At 39.3% G+C, this 22,442-nt stretch overlaps 1 protein-coding gene across 5 annotated transcripts in view; it reads right to left on the reverse strand.

The window, feature by feature from the left end:
* Nucleotides 1–22,442, reverse strand: part of VMP1 (vacuole membrane protein 1) — a 67,242-nt gene that overhangs the window by 10,043 nt on the left and 34,757 nt on the right. For 4 of the 5 annotated variants that reach the window (XM_086624415.1, XM_086624414.1, XM_086624416.1 and 1 more), the window contains 3 exons: nucleotides 9,749–9,829; nucleotides 5,878–5,994; nucleotides 3,372–3,433 (listed from right to left, as the gene is read on the reverse strand). In XM_086624415.1, the coding sequence (XP_086480541.1) occupies nucleotides 3,372–3,433; nucleotides 5,878–5,994; nucleotides 9,749–9,829 (260 nt within the window). The remainder of the gene's footprint in view (nucleotides 1–3,371; nucleotides 3,434–5,877; nucleotides 5,995–9,748; nucleotides 9,830–22,442) is intronic. The other variant, XM_086624417.1, reaches the window with a different exon arrangement.

Here is a 22,442-nt window from a genome sequence, read left to right on the forward strand (position 1 = left end):
CCACCTGAGTTTATCATTAATTTAACAATAGTCCGAGGGAATCTCTCCGCCCGGAGGGTGGGATTCGTCCAAAAGGGATGCAGCCACCACTTGCCACTGAAGTTCAGATGCTTCTGAGGGGAAGGCCACGAGCTGTCTAATGCTATATAAAACATGTTTGTGAATTTTTTAGATGTCTGTTGAAGTTCTAAAGTCATTAGCTCATTCTTACAAAATATGAATGGAGCATACTGAGCTAAAAAAAAATTTAGGTTTTTTTTTCCTCTCTGAACATTTACCCAGAATTGATGGCAGACAGTTCTGTGGATGGTCTGTGCTTTGACAACTATTTCTTTAGTAGTTTTCTGGGAATTCTTAATCCACGTTTGAAACTGCCACTTCAAAGAAAATATGATCGTGCTTAAAAGCAGTATTTTTAGTGTGACTTCATAAAAAATTCTGCAGCTGTAGGTAAAAAAAATTACACTGAAAGATTTAAGAGCCAAAAGAAAACCCACAACACACATGATAATTAAATATTTCAAACTGGGCTACGTTTGGCCTGAAACCACCATCAAAGTATTCTGCATAGATGATCAGCAAGTGAAACTCTTCAAGTGACAGAATACAAGACAAGACTCTTACACCCCACCTTTCCTTATGAACGTGACACAGCCTGAGAGAAAACAGGATCGTCCTCTCGCCTGTTAGACGGCAACGACACGACTTTGAACCATTAACTGGTAGAACAGGTTGATAATTGCCTGTTCATGTGAGCCACCAGTACCTCTGTAATCCTCTTCAGCTCTGACCTCAGCACTCATGCTAACTTCAGTTCCTTAAATCCACCCGTGTCCACGGGTTTCTTAAATCCACCTTGTTCCCTCTGACATGGCCACCATCAAATTTTCTGTAAACAACTTCTTTATTTCCTGCCAAGTTTTCTTCTCCTTTTCTTTATTTAATTAATAGGAGTCTTTTATGATCCCTTTGTAATGGAGACCTAAACAAAACTGTAAAATCAAATTGCCCTAAATTATATTTTAAAAGCCTGGTTATGGCAGGCTTAGTGCGCGACGCCAGCAGCATCCAGCACCAGAAGTCAACAACTCTTGAGCTATGGGCAAGGTCTGCAGGTGAATCGTTTCTGCTTTTTGCCTAAGAATCACGTAGTTATCGAGAAATTCTCTCTGGCTTATAAAATCAAATATTAGAATCACAGAATGGTTTTAGAATGTTCTTAGACTTTTATCTCATAACTTAATCTTCTGTCTAGATTTTAATTATCCTGTCTATTAATATGTTCATTATTTTAAAGTATTGTGCTTAGATATTTCCTATTGTGTAAGAGCAATATCCCAGACAAAAAATGTCTTAAGTCATTTTGTCAAACAGAATTTGATTAAAATAAAGTTACTGACCATTAAATAGATCTATAGTTTAATTTAATAATAAGGGATTTAATGCAAGCTATTGTTTAACATGTTTTATACTCCACTCTAAAAGAAATTGATGAGGTAATGCTAGCAGACAGCTTGAAAAAAGTCAAGGATACCAGGACATTCCAAAAATCTTACTGTCTCCCGAGAACATTTTTTAACTCTGACATCAACCATCTAATAAAATCTGAATCCAGCAGAGGTCTTGTGAATGCATTTGAAGTAATTCGATGCAAAATTATCTCCAAGACAGATGAAGTAGGAAAAAACTACTAGTTTTTGCTCAAAGATTTGAAGGAGAGTAAATCTTTGGAACCGTACCTGACCTAGTAGCAGTGCTGATCAAAAAAGTTAGTAGTAAATTGTCTGGTGTGATTGATATTAAGAAAAACTTAATGATGGTTAAAGTGGCCACGTTTCTTTTTTTTTTTTTTAAATAATGTTCAAAGCAACAAATTCATTTTGAAGTTTGTTACAAACCAGACACTCAATCAGAAGATCAGGAAGTCATAAAGTCAGGATTTGTTTCATTAGTGAAATGCCCTAGAACGTTCCTTCTGACGCTCCTTTTTCTCTGTATAGCATTACTACTTCAAGTTTACATACTTTAAGGAATTATTTCCAGACGTTTCTCCCCTGAAACTGTTCCTGAGGAGTGTGCCTTTTTGGATTTTACGTGAAAATAGTTATTACAGTTTGGACAGCAAAGTGTCAATCAATTTGCCCCATATAACAAGTGAAAGACCTTGGAAAAGTAGAACCACCTTAGAATTTATTTTATGTCCATATTAGGTAACTAGTTTAAAAAAAAAAACACAAAACAAACCAAAAAAACTCCACAACAATAAGCCCTTCTATTTAAATATGAGACTCACATTTAAAACTTTAAACCTGCATCCCTGACATTCTCTGATCAGTGTACTGAAAACGGGAGGTAGTTTCCTCCCCACGAACACAATTAAGCATGAATTTTTGATGAAATCCATATGATTCCATCTAGTTGCCTACATTTCAATTAAGTTGCACACTTTGTTTGCATTCCAGCAGTTTATGAAACTTTTGCATGCTTAGAGAGGCACTGCTGCAATGTTATTTGCTGGATTACCAGGCAGGAAATGTTAACAGCAACAATGGATTTTAAAATTACACAGGATTTCATGACTGAGCAGGTAGATATGAGGCAAAAATGTAGCACTTCATCATCAGTGTCCAATCTTCATTCAAACCCACTGAGGCAACAAGTAAGTATATTGTTTTAATTGTCTTTTTTTTTTTTCCCCCCAACTGTTGTTAGCTGGGTTTTTGCTTAGCTTTCTTGTTTTAAACTGACATTTTCACTCAAAAATAAAATAGTAATCAATTACTAAAGAACTCAGTCTGAAAAAAAAAAAAACCTTTCTCAAAACAGGAGTAGTTTCTCCGTGAAAACTGTAATTTCTCCTTTTAAAAAACAAGTTTAATAGAACGGAGATACACCTCTACACACCAAATTTCTCCTTCTGACATTTTATGACAGACTTAATATTTTAAATGCATAAAGCAGTTCAAATTATGGAAGATATTTATTGTCATCTTGGGACACTGCATAAATCACAACAGTTCTTTCTTTCTTTGTCATAGGATCACACTACAACATTGAAAAACGGCCATTAAAAAAAGGTTTTTTGCAGTTAAAAGCATAGTGATCTATAACTGAAGAGCTGTATCATGTTTCTGGGTGAGAGTTAACTATATACTACACACTCAGGCCATCTGACCTGTGGTGCTATTATGTTTCTTGAGGTACTTGAAGCCCTTGAGGTCAGGAATGAAGTTGCAAATAAGACCTAAATTATGTGTTGGCCAAAGCCTCCACTCCGAAGCAACGCACAATTTTCAGCACATCTAATTTGACTCCTCCAGTATTTTTCCACTGGATGAGTGAAGGTATTACTGTGTTAAAGAATTACTCACCCGATGAGGGACACCATCTGCTCCACTATATGTTTGCTGAATGTTATAATAACGAAAAGTTTCTGTAGGAAGGAAAACATCAGTTAGAGAAACATTTGATCAGAAGGGAAGCAGAGACAATGGGGCAGGACAATTTATGTTCCTTTCTGACCAGACAGCTCCAGCACTCACACACAGTTTTCCCTTCTCTTTTTTTTTTTCCCCCAAGATCCTTAATTTTCAATACTCTTTTCAAAAAGAGGCAGGAGAGAGAAAAGCTGTTTACTTTATTATTCTATTTCCTCATAGATTTCATTTTTTGCAATGTTTTTGTAGCCTGTGTTACTAACCATTCGCATCCTCCCCAAACCTAAATTCCCAGAAGCTCAAGGTCACTTTACTCCATCAACAATGTTTTAATGGAAAAACAGTCATCACCATGCAGAAAAATTCGCATCCCCTTGTACAAACACATGTACTTAAAGATCACACAAGTGAAAAATAATATATCTTTTAGTCCTCTAGTTCACGTGCTTCTGACACAAAAAATACTTAGTGAAGAACGAACTCAGAGCCATTGGGTACCTGTCTGTTCAAAAAAACTTAAGGTTGTCATTGTCACCGTCTCTAATGCAACAGATTATTTGGGACAGAGTAATTTCTGTAAAAGAAACTTCTGTAACACAAAGCTTATTTTGCAGAAAATCTCAATGTCCATAATTTTACTACTCCCTTCTCCTCGAAACACAAGTTCAAATTTTATTAAAACAGCCTGTGCTAATTCCACTTCTCTCATATTTGACTGCTTGTCCGTTTGCAAAGAGTGAGCAAGACTCTGTAGATGTGGGTACACACACAAACGGTTCCCACAGTCTCCTCAAATGGGTTTAAACATGATCTAAGGAGAAGTTTATTCACTAGTCTGGAAATAAGGGATGTGACTCGAACTGCACAAAATGAGTTCGTGGTCCGGAGGAAGAGGCCAGTCAAAAGCAGCTCCAGGATGGCCACTGCACCAGAGTCACACTTGCTTCCTGTCTAGAGAACGATTTCATTAAAAGCCTTTTCCATGACTCTGACGTTTCCTAAATTCCAAATTGCAGCAAGATCACTACAAAAATCAAGGCTATTGCACAAGAGTACGCTTGAAATCAAGCATCGCAAAAAAGAGAATCCTAACAGCTAAACGTGTTACAAAATCAGACGATTTACCAACTGTACAAGACACTGGGAAATAGTTTTTCACTTAAAGTTGATCTGAGCGTGGAGCACTACAAATTACATAGCAAAGATTCTGCTAGCTAAACAAGGCAAACAAAATAATAAAAGGAATATTACACGCATTCTATTTCACTTTTCTCTGCTGCCAGAACAAATTCTAACAGTACACAGATTTAAAAGTAGAAAGATTCAGGTAATACAAAAATAAGTGTGGAGAAAAAGCTGTTCTATCACAGTAAATGAAAGAATTTTCTGTTTAAGGACTGTGCAAATTAAAACAACCATTTACAAAAAGATGGGAAGAAAAAAGGGTTGAAGATTGAAATCTTCTGTTCAGGGCAAAAGAAAGATTTTTTTAAGCAGCTTGATGAGGGTACTGGATGAGTAATTTTTTACTACTAATAGCTTCTGCCACTTTAATGTAGTGACAAAGATTTCTAAGCAAGACAGCAACAGGCACTGCACCAGTCCTATGGAGATGCTCAAAAAAACCCAAGCCCCAGCTGAAAACACTGGTTCTAATCATTACAGATAGAGCCACGTAGCTCATGACACAGCATTAAACCCACACTGCCATCAGTAAAGAATCACCAGGGAATTGATACTTCATCGTTCATCGGACAAAATGGTGACGCATTTTAAGAGCAAGGCTCAACAGCTTTGAAAGCAACTGGAGATTCTGATTGCCAAATTCAGAACATCCGGTAAAGCTCTGCGTTAGCAAGAAAAACTGGAGAGACTCTGAAATCAGGCTCTTTCAAAATAACATGGGCTGAGGACACCAAAAACTGTAACCATGCTGGAAAGCTACGGACAACGTGCCCAGAGACAAACCCTCAGACTCTGTCTGCAGGGCCCAGGGGGAGTGGGGTCTTCTCTACACGCTCAACTGAGACAAACGGCAGCGTTTAAAATTGCCGCTTAACCGGTCAGGGCCGGCTGCAGTGCTCTTTGAAACGACCACTTGTTACCAAAAAGGCAAGTTCATTATGAGTACTAAGTCCTTTCAGCCTGGTAAAAACCGTAGGTAAATAACTTGGCTAACCACCAATTTCCTGAGTGGTGTAGGCAGCGAGCTCATTAGTTTGCAGCTATAAATTATTTAGTTGCCTAAGTTTGGAGCGTAAGAAGCCTAGCAGATCCTTTATTGTCAATCCTTTGCACCAAATTAATTTCCACTACTTCAGGTCAGGAAGGGAGATTCCAGAATTCATTACCAAATAACACAGTGTAATAGTCAGGAAGGGAGAAAAAAAAAAAAAAGCCTTCACCCCAGAGCCCTAAGGGAGGTGTAGCATCTACTTGCCTGGATATGCATTTTAATTACTGCTTTCCCAATCAAAGTTGCACCAAAGAAGGTCCAGAAGGGAACTAGAAAGTGTCCACATGTTATCCCGGCCAGGTCAAACAGAGGGTTTGGAATCTATGAAGAGCAAGGGAAAGAAGTTCATGATTGCAGCACTTACTTCGATGAACAGGAACACGACAGGCTTTGAAACTCTGAAAAATGAACATTTTCCCCTTATTCCACTTAATCCAAAACTCTTGTGTCTTAATACTTGCAAAAATGTTAATGTCACACCACATAACTTAAGTCTCTGGGACTCAGCTAGACAATGTCCAGACAATTCCATTCTCAGGGTCCCTCCTTACCCCTGGATTTTAAGAAAGCTAACAAAAAGTTATCTATGCGAAATGCACAGAAACCACAGTAAAGCCATTTTGAGTAATTTATCAAATTTTCTCCCTGACAAGCACATCGCTCTTGGAAGCTAGCACTCCAAGTGATCCCCAGCGATTTCCATCTGAGAAAGTACATTAAAAACTGGCATTTACAGTCATATGTATCCAGTTTAAAAGCACTTATTAGATTCTATTAAGCATATGCATTTCATTTAAAATTAAATATTTTTTTTAATTGTTATACTGTTGGCTTGACGTTCGGTATTGTGATACTATCTGTAAAATATTTTTGAAATTAAACCAAGAAAATATCCAAATTCCAGCCTTTCACACTTCGGATGCAGAGCAAGGGCAGACTGTCTGAGTGAACGCACGGGGGATGTGTAATTCCCAGTAGCAGTGTATTACTGGGCTGATATCCTGCAGTACTTGTGTTGTTTTGTTAAACAAATAAATAAAGAGCGTAGATTGTTACAGACCAGAAAAGATAGTAACTTTGCAAGTGACTGACTGGAAATCTGAAATGTGTGAGAAAGGCTGTGAGGATTGCACTGAGCTGTTAATAGACCAGCAATTCAAATTTACGAGCGCCCACAACGCCACCTGCATAGGAAGAAATCTGAGACGGTCTCTAAACACGCTCCGCTTCAACTAAAATGATTCTTTACCTGTGACAGCTGTCTTAGGCATGGCAGGCTGGTAAATTATTTACCTATTCCACAGCCAGATAATTCGGCTCTTCCGAGCCATGTCTGCTCTAGGTCTCAAGTATGCTCTTTGTTGGTGGGTTTCAGGGTTTTTGTGTAAGTTCACATGTTAATTACTGCATCGCTGTCACCACAGAGGGAGCAACGTGCGTTAGGTAGGGGTGACTGTGGAACACGTTAAACATCTCACAGCAGAGTTACTCAGCGAGTCCACATGAGGGTACAGCAGCAGGCCAGCGAGGTTTTCTCTTTGTTTTTGGAAAAACACACACACGCAGCACTGAGAGTTGCCAAAAAAGCCCACAAAGACAGGAGGGCAAATTTTCACAAGTCACAGCAAGGATCTTCCAGGGCTAATTCTTGCTTTGTTCCTTCCCCAGAGCTGCCTTTACATGGGAAATTAGCTCCAGACAATAATATGACTTTCTTATTGCCACTAAACAACATTACATTCAGTTGACTTCACTGGATAAACTTGCACAGTTTTATATTCCATTTGATTGTGTTTTTATGTAGCCTTTAGAAGCCACTATTTGACAGACAACAACCCGTACCTGGGACAGTCGTTACCACTTTACAACCAAGTTCTCTAATAGTAAAAAATCCACCCAACTACAATACTGTGTGAAATCCAAAGGTAAGACAGCAATTCTAGGGGAGGCAAGAGAAGGAGACGCCTTCTAGCATATGGAGAGGCAGCAACAAGAAAAGCAGCCCTGAAACAAAGCCCTGAAGCTCCCAGGGGAACGCATGGACACAAGGAGCACACCTGGGGGCTGCCTTCCTCACCTACAGATGCAACAGAAAGGGACAGCTTGGAATCCCTGTGCTCTTTCCATGCCTCTGCCACATTTAACCTCACCCTCCTCACGGCTACTCTGCAGTTACTCTGTAAACACGTTTACAAATCCTCAAGCGCACCGAGGCGGATTCACGATTCCCCATCCCTCTCCCAAGCCAGGGGCAGCCTATATAAGCAAAAGCAAGCTGGAGCTCATGCGCGTTGAAGAACAGTGCAGCGAGTAGGTAAGAAGTTAAGAAAATGTTTAAGTATTACTAAGCAGGAACTATGAAGAGTTTACACATCACCTCTTGTGTTTACCAACTCCTTCCTCATGTTCTCCATTTATCCACACCGCACTTTGTCCAGCCACTCCAGTAACTCATCCCTGCCATCTCCAAGCTGCTGTTGTGATTACACAAGGCAGACAGAAGAGCCTATGCAGGGACGTCTCACAAGATGGTGACTAGAGAGTAATGAGTCAGAGGCAGTGAAGGAGCAGTCTAAGAGCTTACTGGATGGAAAGATTTAAAGAACAGCTTGTAACCTACTCTAAACATTAAGACAGTTCAAAAGATTAGTAAACAGAAGTGGTATGCCAGCAGCTATAATCAGATTAATTCTTTCCAGCTAACACAGGTTACCTACATTTGAGCAAACAGTTAGCATTGTCATCTCCACAATTTAGGAAACTAAGAGAGATGCCAGACAAGTGTGGAATGAATACCTCACCAGCTGAGCAGCTGGGTAATGGCTGTGGTTATTCCGGAAGAATGGGATCACAGGGCACCTACACTTCCCCCCCTCACTGTAGTCACATTTCTGTGCATCACATCCCACATTTTCTGTGGGGGATGGAAGAATAAGGCACATCATTCCTACCAGCTTTCATTAAGCTTCCAGAGAGAGATTTAAACCTCAAATGGTTCAGTATTTTTCTACTCCAAAAGAACAGTATTATCCTCCTTAAAACACTAACATAGCATCAGCTGAGATGCTCGTATCACCTCTTGCTTAGAGAGAAAAAACCTACAAGTAGTTTGTAGTTCATATAGCCATGACTCAAACTGGCTTCCTCATTCTGCTCTCTCTGGTTCCTAGTGACCCAAAGACACCTCCAGATCAGACGTAGGAGAATTGTTACGGATGAATATCCTAATCAGGATTTATACAGGTAGCTTTCCACTCTTTACTTCACTTTGTGTTTATCTTTGGATCTGAAGATGTCAGGTACTTAAGCTATAGGACATACAAGGTTCCAGCAGAATCTTTAGGTAATACTACAGCTCTTGCTATATCTTGTCAGCTAATAATCTGGGCTAGGAAGGTCCCAACGGGGTAACTGCCCGTGGGCATATGACCTGATCTGCCAAACACCTGCTGACACAGAGTGGTGAGCAGCAGTGTGCACGTCTCTCTTAGAGAGGACGTGGTCTCAACATCAAATGCAGGGAGCAACCCTGGTCTGAAATAGAAACTTGTTGAATTTTAAGAATGTCTTAGTTCAGTCTCTTGCCAGTCGTCCTTACTGTGACAAGTCTTTTGCATCTTCAGTGAACTGGCCTGTTTTTATCAGGTTTCACCACACCATGCTGAACTATACAATGAATTGCATTAACTTCTGAAAAAAGGGATCCCTTGCTGCACCATTCTTTTCAGATGGATTGAAAAGGAAATAGAGCTATTCCAAAATTATTTTCTTCCAAGGAGAACTAGTGTCAAGAAGCCCAACAGTGAAGCTGAAGGCTGGGTTGGTAAATTAGTTGTGCTTTTATGCAGAATTCTCTGGGTTTGGTACTAACGAGTTTCTCAGTGCTATTGTACCTGCCCGTACCACAACCATCCCATTCCTTTGAGTATCACAGAGAGCACAGGAACAGCGAGGAAGGCTTGAGGATCCACACGGACTCAAATAAAACCAAGCCACGGTTCACAGCATTAATTTCATTGCAATACCTTCAAACTGCAATTTGTGATTACCAACTCTGTGGTTGAAATGAACTTACTGAAGCGCAGGCCAATATGCCGAAGAACCCAACCTTCTGCACCAGGTTCTGGACAGCCAGTTTAGCCCGGGAAGCAAAATCCTGCCAAGAAGAAAATGAAGCATTAACGAGGCAAAACCCAAAACGGACATACCTCAAAATGTACGTGATTTCAGTATTCTCCATGCTGTGGGATTTCCTAATTAGAATCCGGGAGAAACAAAAAGGCCAATTTGAAACTCTGGGCTTAGAGGGAAGAGAGAGAAATTCACAATGCTCAGCGTGAAAATCTGACCACCCACATGTATTGAGTTCTGTTTTTCAAAACCCTGCAAGTGGTACGAAGTTCACACTACTTTGGAAACAGGTTTCCCAGTATTTATTTCCCCGTATCTTTGAAATGCCAGCGGTGCTTAAAAAAGCAAAGGGAATTGATTCCTTCAATACCATTCACAATGTTAGAAAGGCACTTTCTCAAAACACAAAGCCAGAATATAATAATCCCATTATACCCTGAGATCTTTACCCTCAAATCCAGGATCTTAATTCAAATAGCTAACTCCAGGTACTCTCTACAACAAACTTGTAAAGTTCATTAAATCTATAGACTTGAATCTAAAATACTCTAAAAGCAACAAAGGCGGCAAACCATAAAATGTTTGAGCTATTCTTTAAAAAACATGCTAAGAACATGTTGCCTACTTGTATTTTGTGATCACAACTTCCAGACACACTCATGATAAACTCAAGAGTCTCAGAGTTTACCAAATACACACTAAACATTTTAAAAAGCAAAAATAAAGATTCTCACGAGCAGTTTATTTGAATGTGAGAAGTGAATTTACATGAGAGTAAAATTCTTTTGAAGCAAAGCTGTCCAAAAAGTTAAAAGCAGGGTCAGTGTTATCTCTTCAGGCTTGGCAACAGTAATCATAAAAAGCTGAGTATCCTTGGTAATAGCAAACTTCAAAAAGCAATTATTAATTCTTTTAAAAAACCCTACGTATAAGCAATAAAAAGCTGATTTTCCAGTAGCAATGCAATATTCACCAATTTGAATTTTGTAGATAACTCATCAGATAAATTTCACAAGGAAGTTACTTTAATCAATAATGGACGAAATTCTAAATTCCACACTAAGGTAACTACAAGATAACCCAGAAGAATTAAATTCATGCAATTTTAACTTTGTTGCAATTCTCTTGAAACCTTCAATGCTCTATACCAATGCAAGTAAATTACAGTTGCTTGACAATGTTCTTGCATGTTGTTTAAATTCTGAACTGTAAAACTGAGAAAACTTCCTATGTCAGATTTATAAAAAAAAAAAATAAAAGCTGTGATAAGGCCAAGGCCATTTAGTATCTTTTTACACTCCTTTTTCAAGTGGTAACTTTTCTCCATTACAGAGCTTTAAAAATAGTGAACTAATTCTCAAATAAAACACTCCCAATTCTTACTAAAATGAGAAGAATTCTATTTATTATACTTTATATTTGAAAAAACGACCCAAACTAAAACAAATGCTTCAACTTAGAGAAAAATGCCAAATAAATGAGATTTCCTACATCTTATAGTGGGACATTTTTAAGCACAGGAGAAACTAAAAACCCTTTTAGAACGGTCTGTAAGAGGTGAATTTGCTAACTTCAACCAGGAGTAACACCTTGGGATCGTGAATGTCTTACTGCAAAATAGAATAGGTGAAATATTGACATTTTGTTGAAAACTTGCTCCTGATGTTTTTCTATTCGACTTCTAGGATAAGCCCAGTATATGTATGAATGATTAAACCCTGCTTCCAGGGAGGCTGATACCAAACACTTGAACTTCTGCTAGCAGAAACAGGTCTAGAACATGCTTCCACGACAAGTAAACTAAACTTTTTCATGCTTTTCAGTTAAAAGAGTGCATTTTGACACAAATTTATTATTTATAACAAACACAATCATTTACCAGGGAACTAAGTCCAAAAAATCTTGCGACATCAAGGGCAGTTCCTTCTCAAACTAGAATTCCCTCACCGGTATTTCCAAGTTAGTAACCAAAACTGAAACAAGGCAATGCATGATCACTAGCAGGGGTCAGCACCGACATACACATTCGGTCCCACTGAAGATTTAGGGCAGGAACTGGAAAGACTCTGCAAGACTCTTCTGCAGAATGTGACCACGCAGCTACCAACAGTGAAAATAAAACACAGCACACTAAGGAGACAACTCTAATTCCTTAACCAAGCACAAAAGTAGAAACTTGTCTTCAGAATTTCTCTACAAATTAACTATAAAAAAATGAAAAAGGGTGCTAAAGCGTAACGGTGACATTGTCCTTTCACCAACAGATTTTCTTCTTCGAAAAGGTGAACTGAAAAAGTAGTGCCTTATGTAGGAATTCCCTAAGATGTCTCCCCCTGAACTCTACAGCAAAGCCGACTGTGACCAGGATATTTTCAGTTCCTATTCTGTTCACCATTTCACAATACTCATGGGGTTAGAACAATATTTTCGCTTTTATAAGCCAATAAAGATTATTTTCACAGCTCCATAAATTCCATTGTAAAGTATCTTTAAAATAAAACACTACAACCTGATTATTCAAATAGGTCCACAATATATTTCCATGGAAGTTGTTTCTAGTCCAATTTTGACATATTTACCCATTATCTTAGACTGCAATGCTAATACACTGTTGTATTAATTTTCACAAGCTGGATTTGGAAACAAGCTCTCTAGCAAGTGACCTATAAACTAATGCTTGCAGCACAGCTGGTTTAATGAAATATATTATTATAATTACATATAGATCAACTGTATTAACTTAGTGCAAGCACAGTGCACCATTTTCCATCAAATTTCTTAAAAATAAACAGCTTCCCTCACCCACATTTCTAGACTGCTGCAAAATTCAAGGCTGCCTTAAAACTAATTTTTTCCCTCCAGCTAAAAACATACACTTTTTGTTACAAAACCAATGAAGAAAGCGTTGAAAAAAGTAACAAGTTTGTGTCTTAAAAAAAACCCAACCCAAACCACTGTTGGGGCAGTTTTTCTCAATTTATTAATTCATAACTTAAAAAAAATAAAGTTACTACACAGATTATTTTTTCTTGAAGTTTTTCTACATTCATTATGTATCACAAAGTACTCCATGGAAAGCACAGCTCTAGTTCTAAACATTTCAGTCAAGAACTTCTAATTTGTCTTCCTTTTTCAAACTTTCTAAATAAGCCAAAAGAGATAAATTAAGGAATTTTTTTTTCCTATTTTCTATGATCTAATGTAATCATAACTGTTTATAATTTGCATGGTAATGTACACATCAGGGTTGCAATAAAACTATGTATTTGTAGTCTCAACATTTACTTTAATGAAAACAAGTTCAGAAATATTTGTTAGGTTGCTTCCTTAAATTTCGTTTGTAAAATCTTTGCGACATCTGCAATAATAAAAAACCCTTAAAAGTTTCATTTCTCAGAGAATACAATCATCAGTTTCACAACTTTTACCTATTTCACAACATAATTTTTCTGTTATAAAGCCTGCACAAGGAACAATATTTTCTCTATTTTCTTAAGCATTTGAAATAAAAGCAGAACAACTTCCACAACTTACTGCTTTAAAAAAATAATTTTAAAAAGACATAAAAGTTTAGCTACTTACAGGCAAAACATTTTCCCCCAAAATTAAAGTATCTAGACTGGACTCGACTCTCAGCTAATATGATTCATGCTCTATAACATTTCAGGATACTTTAGCTCACTATGTCCTTTCAAAGATGACTTGTTTTTTTGGTTTGGAAATACATTTCCTGTGAGTGCTACAATACAGGCGAAGGAAGGTTAAATGATTAAACATTACTTCATTGGGTTAATCATCAGATCTTAAGAACTGAGATGGAAATAGGAGGCATAAAAAGGTCAGTGCTGAAATACTGATTCACAAGTCTCAGCTGGCGGCTTGAGGAAGTTTGCTTCATATCTGCCTTCAGTAAAATGGCACATTTTTATTACTACATGTTGCAAAAGCAAAAAAACCCTCCCAAACCTCCAAAGCTAAAGGGATAGTAAAGAGAAATTACATGTTTTGCTGCTAAGCCAGATTTACCACAATGTTTCCCCTTTAAATATGCATTACAGTACAGCTTTAAGTATAACTTCACATGGATCATTTATCCCTATAAAAAAGATCTCCTTCAAAGAGTGAATTGACAGTCTTGTCTTAACTACAAGGCTTTGTTCTACCCGTTTTGTTTCCATTTATAATTTAAATCTCTATTTCTTCTTTCTTCCTTCATCGGTAAAGCAAGTTGCACAAGCTCTTCTGTATTTGAGTACACAACATTTCACTGGATTTAGCTAACAAGGTCAAGAACAAACAAAAAAATTTTTTTTAAATATTTTCCTTCTATAACACTGATGTATTATCAAAAAACAGAACAGCCACGATTTATTGTTCACATTGAAATTGTGAAGCCTCTTTTTTCTTAATCTCTAAGAACAGAGGTTGTTGATGGATCCATAGCAAGTAACTAGATGATGGTTACCAAGGAGCTCTGAATAATCAGCATTGGATTGAATCCCACAGTCCTTACAGAAACAACCCGTAAGACTTCGACAGAAGATATTTGCTTGAACGACTGCACAGATGGGCCTATAACAATTATGTAAAATAACAGTTTATTTTCTAACATGAAGTTCCAATCGGTTTTTAGGAGCACCAAGAAAGCTACGACTCCCTATCACAAACCAACTCTTCCTTGCGTGCAGCAGTGATGGCACTTGTCAATCTCTGAGAGATATGATCCAGAGTTTGAATGATTTGAGGCCCAGAAAAACCTTTCTTCTATCACAATGTTTTTCTGCTGTAAATATGTCGGGCACTTTACAAACATATGAGCAACATCGGTGGATATAGCCCCAAGAGGAAGGTCAGTGAAGAAGGGAAGGAATACGTACACCTGAGACTAAATTCAATCACAAGTCCACAGTGTGTGTATTCTCCACGAGAGAGAACAGTAACTTAATGCAGGACCGGGGGACGCCGGTGATGCGAGTGTCAACGCAATCGCTCACGCCGCATATTAGTTACGTAGCAGGTGGCAGCCTTCAGGAGCTCAAAGCAGATTTCTGGAAGCAAGGGGTTATGCAGAATTTGCTTCTCTAATAAAAAACCCAGCAGAATCATGAATGAACATTAAAGAAACACAGAGACATAAACCAAGATCTGCAGTGAATGTGTTGCACCTTGATAGTCCTCTACAAAGGAAGAGAGCACCAAAGTTGCTGTAGAGACAGGTATTCATCCTCGTGCCAGCAGACTCTCCTCATGCAGATGTGTAACTTGCACATGAGGAAGAAGTGGACAAGATTTAAGTATATTATTGTTATAATATTTTCTTACTAGAAACAAAGTTTAATTATCCAAATAATAATCTGAAGAGGAAAACGTTTTTTTCCAAAGATTGAAGACAATGTACGAAGCTACCATCTCAGATTATTAAAAATATAAACTCCTTAACATTTAAAAAGCTGCCTACAAAGACAGTACTCCTTTTTATGTAAAAATCTGAGTTATGTTAAAAATGAGCTGCACAGTATTTTGTTTCTTCTGGCTTTCTATTACAACACAATGGAATCAAACACAACTTATGGGAGAATGACCATTTGTGGTTAGGCAGTGAATTGTAGAATTTCAGAGGACTGGGAAGAATTATTAACTCATTGAAATAACATATTAACTGCAGAAGAGCAGTTTTAAAGAGGTCGGATAGCTACCTACAGGCCAAGAGGTTACAACATACATCCAAGCTAAGAAAGCAGTAGATCAGCTACGGCATTTAATGATCAACACAAGTAACCTGGAGTTAAGATGAGGAGAACAGAGACCAAGATACAGTTGATAGTCATCTCCTGTCGCTGCAAATAGTTCATTACTCAGTGACCAAAGAAACCATTTCATACCTCTCCTGCAAGACATCAAAGGTAATAGACCTCATGAGTAAAGTTCCAGTAAGTTGCAAGCAGGAATATTTTGATAGTCGTTCGTGGTGGTACTGATCTCCCACCCTGTCAGCTGCAATGACTCTCAACACCTAAACGGGTATGGAAAGGGCTGTGGCTCTGGATCTCTGTTCCAGCTTCTACAAAAATACTTCCAGCTTAATAAAAATAAGGGGCAAACTAAGCCACCTCCTTGCTGGGTTTCTTTGACACTGGCAAGAGAATAGGGCAGTCTTGTGCCTGCATTGTTCTATTCATTTGCACACCTGCTTATAGATAAGGAAAAAACAGCAATGAGCCTTACATTACGTTTTCTAGTGGTCATCTAGAGATGACTTTTTCACATTCCCCCAGACCTTGGGACAATAATGACGGAATTTCTCAGGAGCTTTAGTTTCAAGATTTCAGACTGTTACAACCCAACATCCTGCTCAAGTTTGGAAGTGATGTACCAAAACCAACACATATTCTAGAGCTCAACAAGTTAGTAGGCACTCTCAAACTTAATGCCAGCATTTTCCACAACCAGAACTGAAGCTCTCAGACTTCTACATAAAAAGTCCTTCTGCTTCACACTGTAAGAATAAAGACATTTTGCAAAGAATAAGACACAATTAAAGGAAACGGTCTGAAGGAAAAGGAAGGAGCATGTCCTTTCAGTCTTATCAGATCTGTCCTATAGAGCAGTAGCCCTTTTAACCACATCCCCTGTCAGCTCTACTCCTCAATTCAGGTCTGTGCAGTAGCATGAAGCAACAAGTCCCCTTGGACACTGTGCAATTTTATAATGGTGCATGAAGGCATGAAATAAAATTTATTATTTCTTTGCATGCTGAAGAACTACTTTCTATGCACATCTTGCAGGAGATCTGGCAGTGAGCAGATCCTGCAATTTATTTCATGGAAGAGAGTTGTCAGTCTGGCATGCCAGGGAAGCACCAAGCCGTTAGGACAGTCCAGCACTGGAAGTGATTACCCAGAGAGGTTGTGCAGTCTCCAGTCTTGGAGCGTTTCAAGACCAGACTTGACAATGCCCTGAGGAACCTGAGCTGATCTCATAGATGACACTGCTCTGAGCAAAATGTTGGACTAGAAACTGCCTCAGGTCCCTTTCAAGATGAATTTTTCTGCGATTCCATAATGAGATACTAGCATCCACATACAGACAGAAGAACGAAGTAAAAGAACATCCTATCGCTCTGGTTCCCACACACCAGCCATTGACCTCTGCAGCCTTTGCTTCTCCAGTTGAAAGCGTAGGCTGGCACTGCCTCCACCAATGTGCTGGCTGCCTAAAACACCACTGCAGCTGCACAGTGAGCACTCATTTATTTCAAAGCTACAATTGCAATTAGTTATTGTGGCCACAGGTCTGCCGATCTACAGTGGCGTGACGAGCAACTCCAGGATGTTAATTTTTTTTTAATCCATTACAAATTACCAAGTCCAGCAGCAAGTGCGGTTTAAGATCCAGACATTGTACGGAATGGCTCATGATTGCTGGAATGAAGCAAGTTATTGCTTTGCTTTAGCCACCATCATGAAGAAGGGAAGCAATTTTTGATAACCAGACAAACGGATTGACCTTTTTGACCTCTGACAAATCAGAGCCAAAGTCACTAGCACTGAAAAAAAACCCAACATTGTTTCTTCACAGAGAATTTGGAAATAAGTTAAAGAAGAAAACCCACGCATACAGAAATCACTTGTAGAACAAAAGCGAGCAACTTCTTACACAGTTGACCAACCCTTCGGAGCACACAAGTCTCCCTACTCAGCCTCGCCAGCAGATGTGCAACGCTGAGCATACCTCCCGCTCGTTCTCCCTCGGAAGTAGCAGAGGTTCCCAGACAGCTTAGAGAAGTGGTCTGCATACCAGACTCTTGTACAACACAGATATTTAAACAGTGTCTGGAGCAAGGAGGAAAAAAAAGCAGCCATTTTCTTGATTATGATACTGTAATTAATTTCTATCAGTTATTGAAGGTTTTCCCTGAAAAAATATTTTTGAAGCAGTTTCTGATCCAAACTTTTGATCATTTATAGGTCTTTCTCAGAACACTAGGGAGTGAAATATCCAGTATTTAGGACCAGATTCTTCCCTTAGAAACTTGTGCTGAGCATTCCCGACACACACAGAACAGGGCAGGCAAACCCAATAGCAGAGTTCAACCAACTGCTTCTCCACAACTACAGCACAAATGCAGCTTGCAAGATTTCCAGTAAACTTGGTGCCATTCTTTCTGAAAAAGTTCATTTCTATTGTAAAGTGAGAGATTTGCTACTGAAAAAATTCCTCTAAGCTAATATCCTAATATTGAGTGAAAACACTGCAAAGTAATCCAGATTTCTTCAGTGGCTCGATAACAGAATTCTGGTTTATGTACTTACACACTAAACACTAAAATGACAGAGGGCTGCTGTGTAAACGAGTTTTAGGGAACAGACCTTATCACAAAGAGCCCTTCTAAGAAGAATGTGAAAAAGTCATCTCTAGATGACCACTAGAAAATGTAATGTAAGGCTCATTGCTGTTTTTTCCTTATCTGTAAGCAGGTGTGCAAATGAATAGAACAATGCAGGCACAAGACTGCCCTATTCTCTTGCCAGTGTCCAAAGAAACCCAGCAAGGAGGTGGCTTACACATTTGTTACTCATAGCTCCTATTGTCTACCCTCTGCCTATATTAACTCTTTGCTACCTCTTCTCTCAGGAAGCCCTCTGTAACAAGTTCCCTTATTCAAAGCTTTCATTGACTCATTTCAAAGCTTAGTTCAACTCTCCGATTTTGGAGACCGATTTAAAACTAAGCTGATACTTTATCTGTAAAAAAAAAAATCACCACATTTTACTATTAGTTCACTATCGGTTTGCCATCTCGCTCTCAAGCTATAGCACTCATAGGGAGTTTCTAAAGTGGAGCTTCAAGGTTTGATTAGGTTTGAATTTCCATTTAATTAAGGGCCAAGATAAAAGGGGCGAGAAAACTCCCCCATGTATATTAAGAAACGCAGGCATCAAGCTTCAGGAATGCGGTGTGTGAAGACAAGCCTCCTGGTGGCCACCCATCAGGCAGCCTAGACCAAACACCAGCAATCTCTTTCTTGTACGGCACAATTAATAAAGAGAGGAAGCTGATGAGGAAAGGGGGTGACTGGAAGACTAAGCAGGAGAAATTACGAACGGAATTCGATGTCGGGTTTGAACAAGTTATTTCTGGGAAAGCCAAAAAAAGAAGTCAAGGTTTTCCAGTTATTGTATGTGACTCTACCACTTCCATTTTTATGATAACTGCTTTACAAAAACCCGCTTGTGGTCTGCTTTAACTTCTTTTTCCTTGTACCAGCCACCCTTAAAACCTTTTGATTAAAGAAGCCAGCAGCCAGCGAATCCTTCTCAAGCAGGAACTTATCAGATACTAGCTGTTCGCTTAATCATGGGAGAGATCCATTTTTAATTTGGCCATCTTATTTCACGCTGCTAATTAAGTAACATTTCGCTTATGAGTTGCACCTAATCATTCCATTGGAGTGAAGTCACAGCGTCGTGTCCGAACACAGTGCCGGGTTCTCCCAGGAACCATGGCTGGGTGTGGCAGCGTACTTTGTTCTGCTTCTGCAAAGAGAAACCCCACATGAAGATGCGGAAAAGCGATCCAGCTCAAGGCACCAGACCTTGCAGAAATGCTGGAAAGATGGGTTTAACATGTGCCTAACTGCCACGATCGCAAAAGTTCATCGGTTTAACTCCTTGCAGACAAGAAGCCGACTCTCCGAGCAGGAAGTTGTTCTCGGTGGAACTCCTGACGCAACGCGAACCGGAGCAGTTGCAGCTTAGTTTAATACAAACCCTCTTGAGTCCACGTTGACAAATTCTTTAACAAGCCCTGTGGTTACAGGGAAGCTGGTTTCAGTCTGAGTCACTCCTGTTCAAACAGTTTACTGGAAATGGAGGGGAGGGGGAATTTTCAGAGAAGTCATGTGATGGCCAGACAAACCACAACCAGTAAAGGTTCAGCGGAGTCAAAAACAGGTCCCAGCAACGACTGACATTCAGCGTGCAGATGGCACTCAATCATTTACAAACGAGTCCTGCTGCAACTCGGTATTTCTATGGATTTAACCCTTTTTCAGGTTTGTACTCCTTCAGAGGCAGGACAGGGTTTGGAAAGCAAACAAAGAGCAGTGGCTGATAGTAACATAGGCAACTAGAAAATATTTTTACATGGAAATTTGGCTGCAGCAACGCTGCACAGAAGCGAAGCCCGATGTGTAAATCATTAGTTCTTAAAAATATGTCACTTAATGAATCCAAACACTTACAGTCATTAAGGATTAGATATACAGCAAAGATATGAGTACTTTCTCCTCTCAGGGAGGAGCACCATGATCCAGCAAGGGCCCATGCATTACGCATGATCACCAAGCCATACCTTGAGGGAAGCTGGCATTAAAAGCTTCATTTTCACCAGAAACCTCCGTCAGCTTCAAGTGTTTCGGCATGACAGAAGACAGACGAGAATATTTAACAATCAGCAACTACTAAACTGGCAAAAGAGAGTCCCTGCACATGTGTGTGTAGACGTGAAACTGTACAAAAGTGTGCTTGCACTGTATTATCACCAATGTGCTGCCCCAGCACCAAGTAGGAGATTCACTTCCCCTAATTGAGAGGTTGGTTTGAAGGGCTGCACTGGAGATACTCCCTGTGGCTAAAAAGGGAGCTCTGATAAAAACTCCTTTGCTCTGGAATTCGAACTGGAAGAGAGTAAACAGCAACTGAGATACCGTTTCAAAAATTCGTGATTTTTAAATACTGCCTTAAGAAATAACAAATCAGACCCAACTGCTCTGTTCCTATAGCACGCTGGGCTCGGCATTGTGTGGAGCTCTGAGGAAAAAGAGCCCAGCTTGTAAACCACACTCCTTCTCCGGGGCAGTCGATTTTAACAGGAGCAGCCAGGAGGCCAGAGAAGCTCTGACGCTCCCCGTATGTAACTGGGACGAGCTCACTGGTGTGGACCCACAGGAAGGAGCAGCGAGCGTTCCTTTAAAGTAAGGGGCTTTTTCTGAAGTTTGTTAATGGAAAGTACAAGGCAGACTCACACATCATCTGCAGGCTGATGAGTTTTCTCAAAACCTAGCTCAAGGTCACTTAGATCTGAGATTTATGACAGAAAATCCATCAATAGACTCTTTAAAGTAAACGGTATTTTACTCTGTGTAACTTTGAATGGGGCACTAAACCTTTACACTGTTTAATCCTTTTAAGTTCTTTCTTTTTGTTGTTTCTTTTTTTTTTTTTTTTTTTTTGAAGTGCCAAGCTAGCAAGCACATCTCCCCTCACAGATCCTTCAAGCTGGATGTTATATTCATGGTCTATTCTCACCCTAGAAGATCCTCATCTGTTTCTCAAAATTACCATTGTTTTTGAGAAGCAGCAGCAACAAGCTTTCTAAACAAAACACACACGCAGGCAAAAACGTCAGGCCGTTTGGCTTTGCCTTGTAGGCACAGAGCAGCTCGGCAGAAGCAGGGGGGAAGCTATTCTTCCAAATCTAACACACCCATTTTCATGCCTTTCAAAAGGGCTGGATGAAGCGAGACCTTTAGGCTGAAAGAAGGCTCCTGTCATCTGACGTCAAGCATTTGTAGTGGTCTCCATGGCATAAGACACTTGTCACATCCCCCGTGTTTTCTTAAGCATAAGGCTTCAACTTGGGAGAGTGGGAGAAGCTGATGTAGGTAATAAAATTGCTATTAAGCAGCTTAAAAATAGACATAATAACCGCTCATGAACAGCAATTACAGAACAAATAGTAATAGGCTATGCTGAAAATCGGAATTTACTCAAGGTCATAGGAAAAGGCAGGCCTGTCTCCCACAGACATCTAGCAAAAACACGACTGAAGCCAAAAGCAAAAAGGAAATCATATTAGCAAATGGAAAAAACTGAACCGTCAGTTTTATGAGCGCAATACAATTTAATCGGATTGTCAAAGCCTCACGTTAAGAGTTTTATAGACACCAAACCACAAGTGGAGTTTAAAAAGATGTTTTTCTTTTTCTGGCCATCCATCCACAAAACAACATGCTTCAATCCAAATTCACTTGCCAAGAAAATAAAATCAAAAGTACTGGTAAATAACACCATATTTTTCTCTTAATTAATTACACACCACCACTCGTTTACCAAGGGCAGTCAATACAGCTAGCTATATCTTGGCCTGTCGTGACAAAATGCTCTCTAGCAAAAATTTTCTGCCCAAGAATCTTACTGTGCCTTCTGGAAACCAACTCTGGCTGCTCCCACAACTGTACATGCATACAATTTGCTGGGAGAGTTTCAGTAAACAGAGATAGCATTTCAGCTCTCCAGTCATGTATTTGACTGGTTTCGTTTGTCGTTTCTTTTTTTTAACCATGACTTGATTTTTATACAGTTAGGGATTACTTTGCAAAGCAAAGACTGATGACAGAGTAAAGACCAAATCAGATTCCACACCCCCCCCCCACTGCATCTTTAAAGAAATAAAATAATTTACTATTTACAACAGCAGAAAAACCCTTTGGAACTTTCTAGTACGGGAAGGCTCTCAGGAAACACAGGGTTTACTGTTAGAATTACTAGATTGCACTCAGTATTTCCAGACAAATTACTTTCTTTCATTGAAAAGCTGCATCCATTTTTTGAGGAGAGGGAGAAAAAAAGTAAAAG

The sequence above is a fragment of the Tauraco erythrolophus genome, chromosome 21 (assembly GCF_009769465.1).
Source record: "Tauraco erythrolophus isolate bTauEry1 chromosome 21, bTauEry1.pri, whole genome shotgun sequence".
NCBI lineage: Eukaryota > Metazoa > Chordata > Aves > Musophagiformes > Musophagidae > Tauraco > Tauraco erythrolophus.